Genomic DNA, 14,956 nt, shown 5'->3' with positions numbered 1-14,956 from the left:
CCCCCTCCCTTGCCACCCCGCACCCAGGCCATTCCTGTCAAAATTGTTTTTAAGAAAAAAACATTTTTGGTAGATTTTTCAAATTTTCATTTTTTACGCCACCCCTACCCCCAAGGCCAACGCCACTGTTTTTGAAAAGTATTTCAAATTTTAAAAGTTCAAATTCAAATAAAAGTGAAATACAATTTTACATAAACACTCAACTTTCAAAATTATTATGTTGCTCCCATTAATGCTCTACTAATGCATTACGGAGTTCAAAATAATCAACTTTTTCTTAATTTTTTTGTGTCTAGCTAAATATTGTTCAAACCGGAGATTTTCATCTACCACCATTTATGGTGTTGGAGTTGGAGCCTCTACGACATCTTAAATTGGTGCATTAAGATCACGTTCAGCCTCGATCATCATGTTGTGCAGTATAATCATGTAGTCATTATATCATGTAGCACTTTCTTTCTCCAAATATGTGATGGTCCTGCAATATTTGGAAAACGTGATTTCAAAACGTGATTGCAGAACTCCGAATGCACGTTCAAAAATTAATAATAAATTCTATTTCAAAAATTAATAATAAAATTATATTATATTACTGACGAAAATTAAAAAAAATTGAACTATTATTAATTCGGGATGAAAGTAGTATATATTAAATAATATATTTTAAAAAAATATTATATTACATTTAAAAAGAATTATGAATATTAGATACTTAATTAATGACATTATCTGTAAAATAATATGTTAATTAGAAAATAATAGAGAAATAATAATAAAATATTGAAAAAGTGAAAAGAGAGTGTGAATAGTAGTTCTCCAAATTTGGAGAACTTCTATTCAACTCTCTAAAAATAAAGAATAGAGTCTAAGATAAAGAGGGGCTGGAGTGCCCATTCTCTATTTTACTCTCAAAATATAGAGAATGGAGAGTAAAATAGAGGTGGGTTGGAGATGGTCTTAACCATCATTTGCAATCATTACCACCAACCATTATTAATTCCACTAATCACTACTGATAATTATCACCATTATATATTGCTAATCGACATCATTATTCACCATCACTATTAGTTATCAATATTATTTCACTACTAATTAGTAGCCACCACCACTAACAACCACGGTCAATAACTATTGTCAACCACTATACCATAATATACTGCCCACAATCACCATCATTAGTCACTCCATCCAAATCGACACACACAATAACCATCATTAGTCATCACCACCACTAGTTGTCATATAAAATTTTAAAAATATTTTATTGAAATAATATTAGATCAATTTAGTATTTTGTTTGAATTTTATATGTATTGTTTTTTAAACAAAGACAAATGATATACATTTAGATATTGAGAAAACAAACAATCTTAACTATTTAGTATTTATATCTCAATGCAACATCTTAATATTCAGATGTGTATTAAGATCCAGACCTCTAAATCTCAATGCACATCTTAACTTTCAGATGAGCATTCAGATTCAGACGTCTTAATCTTAATGAAAACAAATGACGTCTTATTGACCTTTGGAATAAGCTGAAATCTGAAGTGCAAGGCATGATGTTGGTCTATTGATTGTTGGTTGTCACGTGTAGGAAATCAAGACTGAGAGCCAGTTGTCAAGCACAAGTTGTTCTTGTTACTTACACTAAATAAAGAGAAAAAAGGTGTAAAATCCAACAAAAAATCTTATCTGAATTACGTCTTCCTAATTTATTTATATCCAAGTCTTTTCTCTAAATAAGGAATTATAAAGATAAAAAGGAATATTTCATCTTAGATGATTCTCTTGTACACTGCAATTCTATTTATACTCATCTGGACAGCTGTCCTACACAGGTCATTCCCTAACAAACTTCATAATAAAAGCAACTTGTGTAACCTAATTGCCGTATAGACGTTTTAGGACTTAACTGAAAGACAGAAACAAAATGGACTAAAAGTAAGGAATTAAGCACCCAAGGGTGTGGCCTAGTGGTTAATGTAGTGCATTAAGCACCTAGGTCTCATATTCAAATGTTCAAATCCCAGCAGAGACAAAACATTAGGTGAATTCTCCCATCTGTTCTAGCATTGGTGGATAGAGTTACTTGGTATATGATGTTGGTGGGAGGTGACAGGTGTCCCGTGGAATCAGTCAAGGTTCACACAAGCTAACCCGGACACCATGGTTATAAAAAAAAAGTAACTAAGGAATTAAAAATAGCAACTGACTTTAGCTAATCTCAGCACAACTAATCATATAGTCATAAAATGTCCAGACTTTGATTGCTTGGATCACATCTAAACATTCGTTTCTGCTATTTTCGATTCTATCGTCTTTTTGATCCCAAGGCTTGAGGTGGACTAATCTTCTTTTTTTCCTTCTAACTTTGGCCTTAACTCTTAATATAACTAGTCTTATCTTGCCTTATTTGCTTACAAAAATTTAGAATAATCCCCGGAAGTTGTATTTATTGTTGAATGTAAGAACATGCTTTCAAGAGTTTAAAGTCAATGTTGTCAAAGGTGAATATTGCACGATTAACCAACATGTTCTAGGTTTTAAGCACCATACACACTTAAGTGGAATAAACTGCGGGAGAAGGAAAAAACTAAAATGTATGTGTTATGCAGGAAAAAAAAGCTATAAATGCTTACAGTAATTATATAGATCATTATCAAAAAAATAATTATATAGATGAATGAATTAAAAAATTGCAATAACTTCCTATGAATTCGACAGACGAGGCATGGAAGTTTCATTTAGCGTGGTAGGAAACCATCACGTCTCATAAGGGATTGAAATTAAAGATTTAAGGGTGTTCAGTAAGCATTATTAGGAAAATAATTATGGAGATTAGGGATTGAAGGTAAATGCTTTTAGGAAGAGCTTGATAGTAGAAAATTAAGGGATATAGGAAGGAGGTTGGAGAACTAAAAATGTCACCATGCCCTGAGGGTGCGTATTGTGGAGGAACATTGTGAGGCGTTGGGAAGAGTTTACGGTCAATGTGTCATTCAAGACAAATATGAGGAGATCATGTGGTACATGAAATATCACTTTGAGGATTACCTTCCCAAATATTTATTGAATTTCATACCAGAATGAGATGGCAGTCCAACTCCAACCATAGTCCGGAGACTAATAGAATAGAGAAGATTTTTCGGATTTGTGGTTTTGGAAGGTGACAGTTTCAAGGCATGGTCATTTGCTCTATAAACAAAGCACTTCATAAGACAACCGATATTTTGAGGGGGGGGGGGGTAATGGTGTGCTTTATGTTAAAGTCTTATTATGAAAAAGGGAAGGTTGCCTTTTCCTATAGCTCGATTTGGGTACCTAAAGTACCTTGAATGATGTGTTTTTTCACTTGGTTGCTAGCAAGAGGGATAGCTCCATCCCAATTTATGTGATGATGTTTGATTGGACACGGAATTTAAGAAATAAAGGAAGACTTTTGGATCTTGTGGTCTAAAATAAGCTTTAGATATTTGTCTGGTTATAGATCATGTCATTAAGGGTCAAATGAGTGTTTTAAAGTTAAATTGCTACTAAATATTGAAAGGTGTCATTCTTTTTGGGACAGACTAAAAAGTAGAGAGTGTCACTAAAAAAATGTAATTTTAATTGTCTAATCCAAATTTGGTTATGACTTCCTTACTCCTATATTCTATTTTTAATCACGTACATATCTATCATAACATCTTTTTTAATAATTAACTCATTCTTTAGCCTGTGATTTTATTGTTTATTACCCTCCTCTACTTGATAGTGCTCTGGAATTTATTTTTGATGGAGTTGATTGAGCTAAGGTGTGTGCTGTTAATGCCTGCAATGAAGCCTCACCTAAGTGAGGCGAACCGTCCAGCTGCATAGCACCTAGATTCAATGTTTATGTGCGCCTATAACCAAATTAAGTTGTGTTTACCTCTCTTCTCAAATGTAGACGGGTCATTTTGTTTACCACCATCTGCTCTCTCTCGTGACTTCTAGCTTAATAGGACTAGGACTAAGTCGATCAAACTTTGTTCACCCTATAAGGACATGTCTGTGCATGGTTCAACTTTTTATGTGGCTTGCTTATGCAGCACATTTTGCTGCTTGCGTTTCTGAATTGATGGAACACTAGTAGACTTGGTGATAGTCTGTTTTAAGGCCTCTCTGTCTTGCACACTCTTGCTTTCTCTTTCTTTTAATTTTTGTTTTAATATTGGTACTATGATTACACGTTGTTATTAATTTTGTGACTGGAGTATGTGCTAAATTTGATTCTTGAAACTGATATTATATGCTCAATTTAACTTTATACTAATTTCTGTTGCTAAAAATTAATCATAAACTAACGTTATATGGTGGAGTTAATTTGCAACTGAAGTTATTTGCTTCCTATTCTTTTTTGATGGACAAGATTATTTGTGATTATTTGTTAAGCCTATGGAATCAATTTGGTAAAGAACTGTTTTGGATATTTTAATGATTTCTGGCATGTTCTTGTAATTTTGTGCTTCACCTATAGATCCTATCGGGTTTTTGCACTTTTCACATTCAAATATATTTCCATAAGTTTCTTAAAGAGAATACACCATTCACTACTTCCCTTTGTTTCAATAGGTTGATCCAGAGCTTGCTATGGCTGAAGCAGACAAGGTAGAAGATGATGAGGACTTGAGGAAGAAGCTTTGGCTTATGATTGCTAAGCATGTCATTGAGCAGGAAAAAGGAACCAAAAGGGAGAATATACGGAAGGCAATTGCTTTTCTCAAGGAAACTGATGGTCTGTTAAAGATTGAGGACATTTTACCCTTCTTCCCAGACTTTGCTTTAATTGATGACTTCAAGGTAAGTTCCACTGGCGTAATACTTAACTGCTTCAAATATTTATTGGTTTTAAACCTTTAAATTTATTCGCTAGAAAGCTGTAATATAGATTACCAAATAAAACCTTACCTTGAATATATCCTTCTTTTGTCAGAGGTCAACTAACACAAAAAGCTGTTCTGATCAATGAGTAGAAGTTTATAAGGGTAAAATCAAAGAAAATAATTAGAAAGAAACAGATGTGGAATTTAAGAGCAACTGGTAGGTCTCAATGAGAAGTTCAATGGTCCTGCATGTGCCAGTTGACAACACATACTGTATAAAAAGCAGAAAGAGTTTGAGATTTTGATAGTACCTTGCCTACCATTCTTTGATCTCTCTTTGACAAACTTGATCACGACTTTGTTACTAAATTTATGATTGGTTCAGAAGGATTCTGGAAAATACATTTTTCTTCCATTTTTTTCAGAGTATAGTCCGTTTCATCAAACAAATCCTTCTGTTTGGACAAACAATTTCAGTTTCATGATAATAACAAAGAACATCAAGGTGTCTGATTTCCTACTCCTAGTGAAGAGTTGTTTGAGCTTCAGGCTTTACTGGTCTCGTTGCCTGTCACAGTAAGTTACCGATTGATGATTTTTTTGTTTTGGTACTAAGATCAATTGAGTGATTTTAGCATTAGTATGTCAACCAACAGTGTACACTGGGTCACCTTAAATCTTGATATAATGCTACTTTTAGTGCTTATCTAATGTCTAAACTAAGCTTTTAGTCCTTGTTAGAATCTCATAGATATTCTAGAATATTCGAGGATCTTATAAATATAGTATAGCTCAATATACACCTGTATTTATGTGTTTTGATTCTTTTACCCTTCTTTGAATATGTACACCTTAGCTATTTTAACCCAAATGGTTTGAGGGAATAATGAAGCTGTGTTGTCTTTCAAGCTTTCTTCTTTCTCACATGAAAAGGATCTTAGTAAGATATCCTTGCTGTGCAGTATTCAGTGAATCCAAGACAGTCACTGTGCCTTTTTTCCGCTGACTTATTTCAGGCTGATTGCATCACTTTTTTCTCCAGTAGGTGTTCTGCTAAAACTGATACCACCACAAGGTTGAGGAAGCTCCTACAAGAAAACTCTAGAAAACCACTTCGCAGACTTGCCATCACGCGCCGGCTGATCCTACTGCTCCGGCTCATCTGACACACGTGCCAGGCGTGTGAGACCATTTTCAGCCATCTTTTGGAGCAGATCTATTTCCGTGGGAGTTGTCCAGCCTTTTTGAGTCGTGCTTGCTATTCTTTTGCTGATTTCGATCAATGGAGCCCTAACCTGCCCACCTCTGACTTGTTTCCCGGCCATGTTTGATTTATTTGGCGATTTTCCAGCCAACCTTTGTCAATTAGTAACTCTCCAGCAATTGTCCAGCGTACTTTGTGCATATTTTTCAGCACCGTCGACCTACCAGTTTTTGAATTCGGTTTTGTTTGGCTGATCTCTCTTTACTCGATTATAGTGTCACTGGGATCAGATGCTTTTGGCTCCAAAGCCGTTGGATTTAATACATTGAATATACGGATTTAACACGTTGAATATCGGATTATATGAGTTCCTTCCGTACAAAACATGTAAATAGACATCCTCTGAGATAGTTTTTGTTGTTTAGACAGGTCACAACGGTACTTGTTTCTCTCAACCTTCTTCTCCCAGTAGTTGGGTTATTGGTTCAGGAGCGTCTAGCCATATTTCTGGTGATACATCTATTGTCACTACTATTTCTTACTCTCATTCTCTTCCAAAAGTCACAAATGGCCAATGAGTCTCAAACCATGGCAACTGGAATAGGTCAATCTAGTCCATTATGTTCCTGGTAGTCCTTTTAATCTCATATCCATTAGTCGCTTAGCCAAAGCACTTAGCTGCTCTGTTTCATTGTTTGATGACTGTTTTGATACAGGAACCCTGTACATCACGGATCATTGGTACCGGGCATGAATTAAATGAACTTTATCACCTTATCCTTCTTAAATCACTCATTGTTTTAATAGGACTCCAAATTAGAAAATAGAAATCATAGAACTCTAGATGGAATTATCTTCAAATTAGTCACTCGGAAAAGAAACAACTGGAAGAAATCATCGGACAGATCTGTCTCACCAGAAAACCAGGTCGCAATTGTCACCGGCAACTTGTGGTGGTGTTGGATTTTAAAAAAACTAACAGAAACAGAGTTTTAGTGGCCGACAAAATGAAAAAGCAACCCTGATGCTGCAAGGGATAAAAACTTGCATCAAACGACAACAATGTCTCTGATACACAACAACAACATACCCTATGAGATCCCACAAGTGGAGTTTGGGAGGGTGGGTGTACGGTGTATGCAAACCTTACCCCTACCTTTGTGGGGTAGAGAGACTGGTTCAGATAGACCCTCGGCTCAGGAAAAAGGGACTGTTTTTCAAAATAGTTTTGAAGAATAAAAACAAATGCAAGAGTAAATAAGCTATGATAAAAGTACCATGGAAAGGAAATACTGACAACACAATCAGTAAAAATAACCAAAGTAATAATCAACAACATTAATAATAAAATTGAAGAAATAGATAATGGCATCATAACAATAATAATACCGGTAGGAGAGCAAGTAGGTGCTCCAACCTAGAATTGTGCTCTACCACGGGGTAAAGATAAGTCGCTCGACTGCTCACTAATTGTCTACCCTATTCCTCAACCTCCATGGTCCCCTATCTAGGTTCAAGTCCTCGGTGAGTTGAAAATCTGCCATGTCCGTTCTAATCACCTTTCCCCAATTTTTTCTCGGTCTACCTCCACCTCTTCTTAGACCTATCATTGCCAATCTCTCTCACCTCCTCACTGGGGCATCTGTGCTCCTCTTCTGCACATGCTTGAACCATCTCAGTCTTGCTTCCCACATCTTGTGCACCACTAAGCCACTCCTATCTTGCCTCGTATATCTTTGTTCCTAATCTTGTCTCTCCTAGCATACCCACACATCCACCTAAGTTTCCTCACTTCTGCTACCTTCATCTTCGGAAGGTGAGAGTTCTTGATTGACCAACATTAAACTCCATACAACAAAGTCGGTCTAACCATGACTCTATAGAACTTAGCTTTAAGTTTCAATGACACATTCTTATCACATAAGACACCATGCGAGCTTCCACGACTCTAATACTATGTAGAATATGAGAAATAAGAAATGCTTCTTTGTATTTCCGTATGTCTTTACATCCCATGAGAAAGGGTATTTATACAAATGAATCTTAATTGATTAAGGAAACATAATGTATTGCAATAAAAAGAAATATCTATGCCTATAGTTATGCTAGAAGAAGGAAAAATAAGTTATCCTAAAATCATGCTATTTAATTAACAAAAACAACATACATATTAACCAATATGGGACACTAAGAATAGTATTATATAAAATAACTATATAACAATATACTCTTAGCTATTCGAACCCCAATGGCTTGAGGGAATAATCAAGCTGAGTTATCTCACAAACTCTCTTCTTTCTTACACTTGTGTTATCTTTTCATTCTGCAATGGTCATTTCTATGTTCAGCTGCTTCTACATTAATCTTTTTCAACAATTTTTGTAGGAAGCAATTTGTTCATCCTTAGAAGATTACAATGAGCAAATTGAAAAACTAAAGCAGGAGATGAATGATGCAACCCGTGGTGCAGATAACATAAGAAATGACATCAGCGCTCTTGCTCAGCGATATACTGTAATTGATCGGGATGAGGAATGTGGGGTAATTTTCTCCTGATGTTTGTTCTTTTGCATTTCTTTAGCATTACCTCCATCATATGCTTGTATATGTATTGCTTTTGCATATGAGTTGATTCTGTCGCAGACTTGAGGATACTATGTGTATCCTGCAGTTTTGTATTGTTCGTCATATCTGCAATATATTTTGTTTCCAGACTGCTGTACATGCATTGCTGTGGTTTTCTTTCTTCTTTTCTTTTTTCTTTTACTAAGCTTCACTCCTATATTTTCTTTTAGGTTTGCCGGCGAAAAATATTAAATGTGGGTGGTGACTATCGAATGACTGCAGGTTATATGGCTGTTGGACCAATGGCTCCTTTCTATGTCTTTCCATGTGGGCATGCATTTCATGCACAATGCCTGATTGCTCATGTTACAAGGTGTACTAATCAAGCTCAAGTAAGTAACAGAAGAGTGTCCTTTCCTTCCCAGCTTCTGCTTATCATTTGAATACTGGTTGTACTGCTTTGTCTTCTCGTTTCTTCATATATCATATATGTACGAGCACATGTTTATTTATTGGCTCATCTGTTTTTTCAATTTTGCATTATTGATATTGACAAACCATGAAAATGATCTTGTCACTTTTGCTTAGTTTAATTCTGACAACCAGAAGAATTAGGTTCTTTGCTTGAATATTCTTTTTCACTCTTTAGGAATTGTTAGATTCGACTTGTGGGGATGAAGTTGGTATTTGGTTTTACAACCTCCTGGCTATGGCCAAAGTCTTTACTCTTTACCACTAAACCAACACATCTAGATAGTTAATTTGCAGGTTGCCAGGTTTTTGGAGAAAGTAATAGTGTTTCTGATGATAGTGCCTTTTTCTTTCCGGTGTTATGCCGGTCTTCTCAATATTTATCTGTCTAGGAATTTTGAAGAGACCTTGGTTTAACAAGTTTTCATGGATACGACTGGGGGCTTTTAGGCATTGACCTAAGTTGCTCGGAGTTGGGTGTGGGTTTCCGATTCGGGTGTGGATCTAGAGGTCGGATCCTTCATGATCTTATTTTAGTATTCGGGGATATGGGTCCATGTACGGATACGGGTGAGGGGTTTCTCCTAAAAATAATTAAAATATCTAAAGTTAGAGTTATAAAACCTAAATTATGAGATATTATGTGGAGAACTTGAGGAGAATCATGGAAGGAGATTAAAGGAAGAGGAGTGACATAGAAATTTCTATATAAAAGGTATTCAATTTTCTTCAGTTTCACCTTAGCTTTTGTATTGATTATAGGAATCATTAAAATTGTCCAAGACTTTCCCCATTGATTTTGGTCAAAGTACCCAAAATCCGTTGGCCAAATCAAACACGGATTCCACACCCACATCCATGTCGTGTCGACACGGGTGCGGCTCCAAAAGTGAAGAGTCCGAGCAACTTAGGCATTGACTATGAGTTTCTTAATTGGCGTAGTTGGAAAATGTTCTCCGAACCGGGAAGAGTAAACACCGATTCAATCCCTTGGCTTTCATTTATAAATTGCAGTTGTTAGGAAGGAGATGAGAGAATTAAGGGTAATTTTCTGTGGAGTGCAGTGGACAATGGGATTATAGTTCCATGGTGGAAGTTCTCTTCATTTTTTGTTCTTTCGGGATGGTGCAGGAAAAGGTTGGTGTTTTATTTAGGTGATGCAAGTTATAGTTTCAAAGTGGAAATTTCTCCCTTTTATTGGGTTTTCCAGTGTGCGGTAGAATTGGGTTGGCGTCGCCTTTTGGTAACTTTGTCACTAGAAAAGGGGAAGTAGCACAAAGTGGTATTTTTAAGAAGCTAAACATTCATGGAACAATTGATAAGTAGCTTAATTGACTTAAATAGAGTGAATTGCAAGAGTTGACCTCAAGTCCCAAATCTTTATGTCACAGTAGATACTGTGTTTATCAGACATTTTCATGTTGGAACGGAAATCATCTTCTTGGCATTGCTGTTGCAATTTAAATATTTTTGGCCTAGTGGTCAATGAGGTGGATTGATTCCTCAGTCAAACTAATTGAATCCCGAAGCAAATCAGAAAATGCAATGACCCATAATATATGAGTTCAATATATGCTCAAGTTTCAATTTTTTGTTGCCAATTGATGGGTCAAATCTCATTTTCCCCCATTTTCAAGCTAATGTTAAATTTCTACATTTTAAACCTCAAATACCATGTTTGAAAGGTGAAAATATAGCCCAATATCACCATTCAAATGTATTAGTGAATATCATGTCCAATATATTAATACTCTTGTCCCAAAATAATACTCCTAACAAGCATACAAATTGAAGTAAATCTGGTACCATAATCAAACAAGAAGCCAAAATAGTGGCACTCAAATAGAACCAATACATTAAGTTGTGTTTCTAATTGTCTAAAATGATTAATCTGATGATTTCATAATAATTAATCTATACCGAATCATAGTCATCATCATTACTTTCAATCATGGCATGAAATTAGTTTCCATCTTCCATTCTTGTCACTTTCCAAGATCAATTTAATAATGATATTCTTCCTAGTCAATTTAATAGGGCAATATTATCCCTGAGCACTACTTTTGAATGCAAGAACTTCCAACTCTCCTAGCTCTCAATTCACGCCACCAGTGAGTTAAAGAAAAGTTCATTTACTGCCACCACCAGCGCCCCCAATACCTCATATTTCTGTGTTCCTTTCCATGAAGAAAACAAGAAACGTTCTAATCCCCAGCTAAAATGTGAGCAACAATTGGGTCTCTCGGCCTGTTCCTTACTTCTATATCATTACTGAAAGCCGTTGATTTGGCCCACATTCTGACTCCTTCAACAAATTGTTTTCTAAGGTTATGTTTAATGTTTTTGGCCCAATAGACCCAAACTAAATTAATTCTTGTTGAAAATTGCTTTCAGTTACTGCAATAATTTTCTTTTTGGAAATATAAGTTGCAAGTTTTAGGATGATTTGAGTTTTAAATTTCTATTAGGTTTTGGTTAGATGTTGAGATATTTTAGGGTTTTTTTGAATTTTGAATTATGCAAATTTTTTGTTGTAAGTTGACTATTTCATGCCCTCCTATGCATAAGAAAATTATTGTGAGACATTTTCAATCAATACTTTTAACTATTTGCTGCACTATCTTTTAAAAAACCAACAGTGGTATCAAGAGCCTCATTGATCTTATGGATTTGCGAGTTCTTTGAAAGAAATGTTTTCAACTCATTTTTAACTAGTTAGGGCTATTTTCAATTCATTTTCGAACCATACTTATTTTTAGCGCATGGCTATTTTCAGTACATTTCAACCTGTACTTATTTTCAACATTCAAACTATTTTCAACCAATATCAATTTTTAACCTACCTTTTCGACCATGGCAAGTAACAGCCTCTCTTTCAATGCCCATAAATTTTTCACGACGAATATTATCAAATTTGATTAGTGGAAATGAAATCTGATTTCGAGACCTATGTTTTATGAGATATTGTAATGGAAGAGAAATCCTTGCAAGAACTCCCTGCAAATGCTATCATTTTCCAGATGAAAGCATTTTCAAACAAGACAAGATTACTGAGCGTGCTCTTTAAGCACAAAACCAAAAGAAGAAAAAGACTAATATAAAAAGAAAGTGCAAATTCAAAAGAAAATAAAAAAATCCTCGTGCACAACCAACAGAAGCAGAAATTGAGGAACAACTTTTTTACTATTGTAGCGATTATAGCAAAGGAGGATTGTTGAAAATTGTTCTCAATTACCACAATAATTTTCTTTTTAGCAAAATAAGTTGCAAATTTTAGGATGATTTGAATTTTAAATTTCTATTAGGTGAGTGGCTTGGTGAAGATATCTACAAGTTGATCACTCGACTTCACAAAATTGACAGTCAAACTTGATGTCTTAGTCTTCTCATGAAATACTGAATTTGATGCATAATGTCAATAAAACACAAAGTGACCAGCTCCTCTACAAGTCATGCCAAATTCCTTAATTACTGTGTTGTACTTACCAAACCAAGCTTGAGAAGACTGTTTCAGACCATAAAGTGACTTGAACAATGACATACAAGGCTACTAGACTCCCCCTAGCAACTAAACCAGGTGGTTGCTCCATATAGACTTCTTCCTCAAGATCAGTGTGGAGAAAAACATTCTTAATGTGCAACTGATTAAATATGTAATGGCGAACAACAACCATAAATTAAACAAGACCGTCATATGCTATTTTAGCCACAGGAGAGAGAGAGTATCACTGTAACCAGAAAGACACACGGAACTAGGCAAATTAGATCCGACATTCACCCTTTGACATTTTTGAAGAGTCCGAACAACATAGGTTCTACAGATTTGTTACTGTTCTCATTTCTAGAAATAAGCAAATTTCTTTTCTTTAATTAATGGGAAATATCATATGTGCATAAATCTTAGCATTGATAAGTTGTCCATGATGGTTCCAAATATAAGTGCTCAAATATTATCTGTTATTTTTTTTTAATTTTTATATCCTTGTTTCTAATAATTGTTAACGAAAAGGAGATCTATTGCAGTTCTGCTTTTTGGCGCTGGCCAATTAATTCTTCTTTGACTAATAGGACTACTATGCATATGCCTAATCTTGCAGTCGATACTTGCAATTATACATATTCCTGATAGGTCCACATCACCATCTGTAACGTCTTTGGAAGAAATGTCTTTGCTTCTGGTAGTTACTTTGGTTGACAGTTTCTTTAACATTTTCCTTAAATGATGTTGCAGGCTGAATACATTCTGGATCTGCAGAAGCAACTTACTTTACTTGGGGCTGAACCTAAGAATGTGTCAAATGGTGGCTTGTCGGAAGAACCGCTAGCTAGCGTGACACCCATGCATAAGGTTTGTCTTGTGCTTGCAAAATATCACTTCCTTTAAGTGGCCAAGAAATTACAAAATAAGGTTTCTTCCAGTTGATTCATCTAGAAAATGTAGCCCTAGTTTTCTGGCATTCCGTATTTGATAGTTTGCCAAACTGGATTCTTCAGATCCGGTCACAGCTGGATGATGCTGTAGCTAGTGATTGCCCATTTTGTGGCGACCTTATGATCCGAGAGATTTCCTTGCCGTTCATCTTGCCAGAAGACGCAGAAGAATCTGAATCTTGGGAGATACAGCCACATAATCATCCTAGTCAGAGAAGCCTTTCTTTGGCTGTGTGATTTTATCATCTGTTAGTGCAGTTTTCTCCCTGCAATTCCTAGTTTGATGTTTCCCCAGAAAAGGTAAAAAAAAAACATGTTTGAGGTGTCAAAAAGAATTGCGTGTTTGCTGTGCTAATTTTTCAGGTTTGGTAGTGATTATTGCAACATGAAGCTAATGCAAGCAACAGAGGCATGTTGTTTGTAGAGGCAAGAAATTGCCCGACGATATTTCACGAATAATCGTGCATGCCAAGCATCATCTTGGAAATAGCTGCTTATTTTTTTCTTTTGCATCCTATGTCCATTGTATCATCTTCTGATAACCTATATTCCTCCAATTGTTGTATTATGTATGAAATATAAACTTGTCTTGAGAAAAATATGATCACTTTCTTACAGATCTAAAACGCTTCTGTCAAGTTTTCAATGTTGGTGTTAAATTGATGCAAACAGGAAAAGGGTGTTATTTTGTCTTCTAATTTCTTGACATCTTTCTGCTAATGTTTTGTTCTGAAATTAACAGGATATAGAAATGTCCATTTTGGGTGTGTTCGGTAGGTAAGAAATTTTTTTCCTAATTTTTCCCATCTTTGGTTGACAAAACATTTTTGAAAAAAAAAATGGGTACGAAAATAAGTTCTTTAAAACCGAAGAAATTTGGTACAATGCTCGGTTAACTGAACGGTGCTAGTCTATTATCTCTCTCCCTCTATAGGTTCGTTGAGTAAATGACAAAGAGGTGGAGTCAACTGAGTGAGGAAGTCAACAAAAGTGCTACTTTAGCTATGGACATTTGTAACAGTCTGATAATATACCTTACAATTTGATCAACTATATTTGATTTTACCTCTATATGTTCTTCCATTGTAATCTTAATACAATAACCTATAAATCACCCTTTATTTTTGTCATCACAACTTTTTTCATGGGTGAAGTGTGAGCAGAAAGTTGATTAATGTGAGTTTTTGAAGAAGAATGAAATTTTATCAAAAGTTGCACACATTTTTGTTTTAGTGTATGAGGGTTAATTGGATCGGTCACAAAGGAGACTAGCATAAATGAGTTCATTCGAAAGGTTTCGATTGATAAATTATACGGAGTCTTCTTGAAAAATCTGAGATAGTTATTATATATATAGTATAAATGCCAAGAAATCTATATGGATGTAATCAAAATAAAACTATGTCAAAGATACCACTTAATTGCTTCTTCTTTG

The 14,956-nt window shown here is 35.2% G+C and overlaps 1 protein-coding gene across 4 annotated transcripts in view; it reads left to right on the top strand.

The window, feature by feature from the left end:
• The window catches only part of LOC102603014 (vacuolar protein sorting-associated protein 18 homolog), a 54,184-nt gene extending 40,046 nt beyond the window's left edge, over window positions 1-14,138 (top strand). For all 4 annotated transcript variants that reach the window (XM_006343399.2, XM_006343400.2, XM_015306970.1 and 1 more), the window contains exons 20-24: window positions 4,600-4,827; window positions 8,440-8,595; window positions 8,850-9,011; window positions 13,322-13,438; window positions 13,585-14,138. In XM_006343399.2, the coding sequence (XP_006343461.1) occupies window positions 4,600-4,827; window positions 8,440-8,595; window positions 8,850-9,011; window positions 13,322-13,438; window positions 13,585-13,758 (837 nt within the window). In that variant the 3' untranslated portion in view covers window positions 13,759-14,138. The remainder of the gene's footprint in view (window positions 1-4,599; window positions 4,828-8,439; window positions 8,596-8,849; window positions 9,012-13,321; window positions 13,439-13,584) is intronic.
• The last annotated feature ends 818 nt before the right edge of the window (window positions 14,139-14,956 follow it).

Source organism: Solanum tuberosum, unplaced genomic scaffold (genome assembly GCF_000226075.1).
Source record: "Solanum tuberosum cultivar DM 1-3 516 R44 unplaced genomic scaffold, SolTub_3.0 scf00044, whole genome shotgun sequence".
NCBI classification, from domain to species: Eukaryota; Viridiplantae; Streptophyta; class Magnoliopsida; order Solanales; family Solanaceae; genus Solanum; species Solanum tuberosum.
Note: the sequence above shows the minus strand (reverse complement) of the source record. Positions and strands in the feature narration are given on the sequence as shown.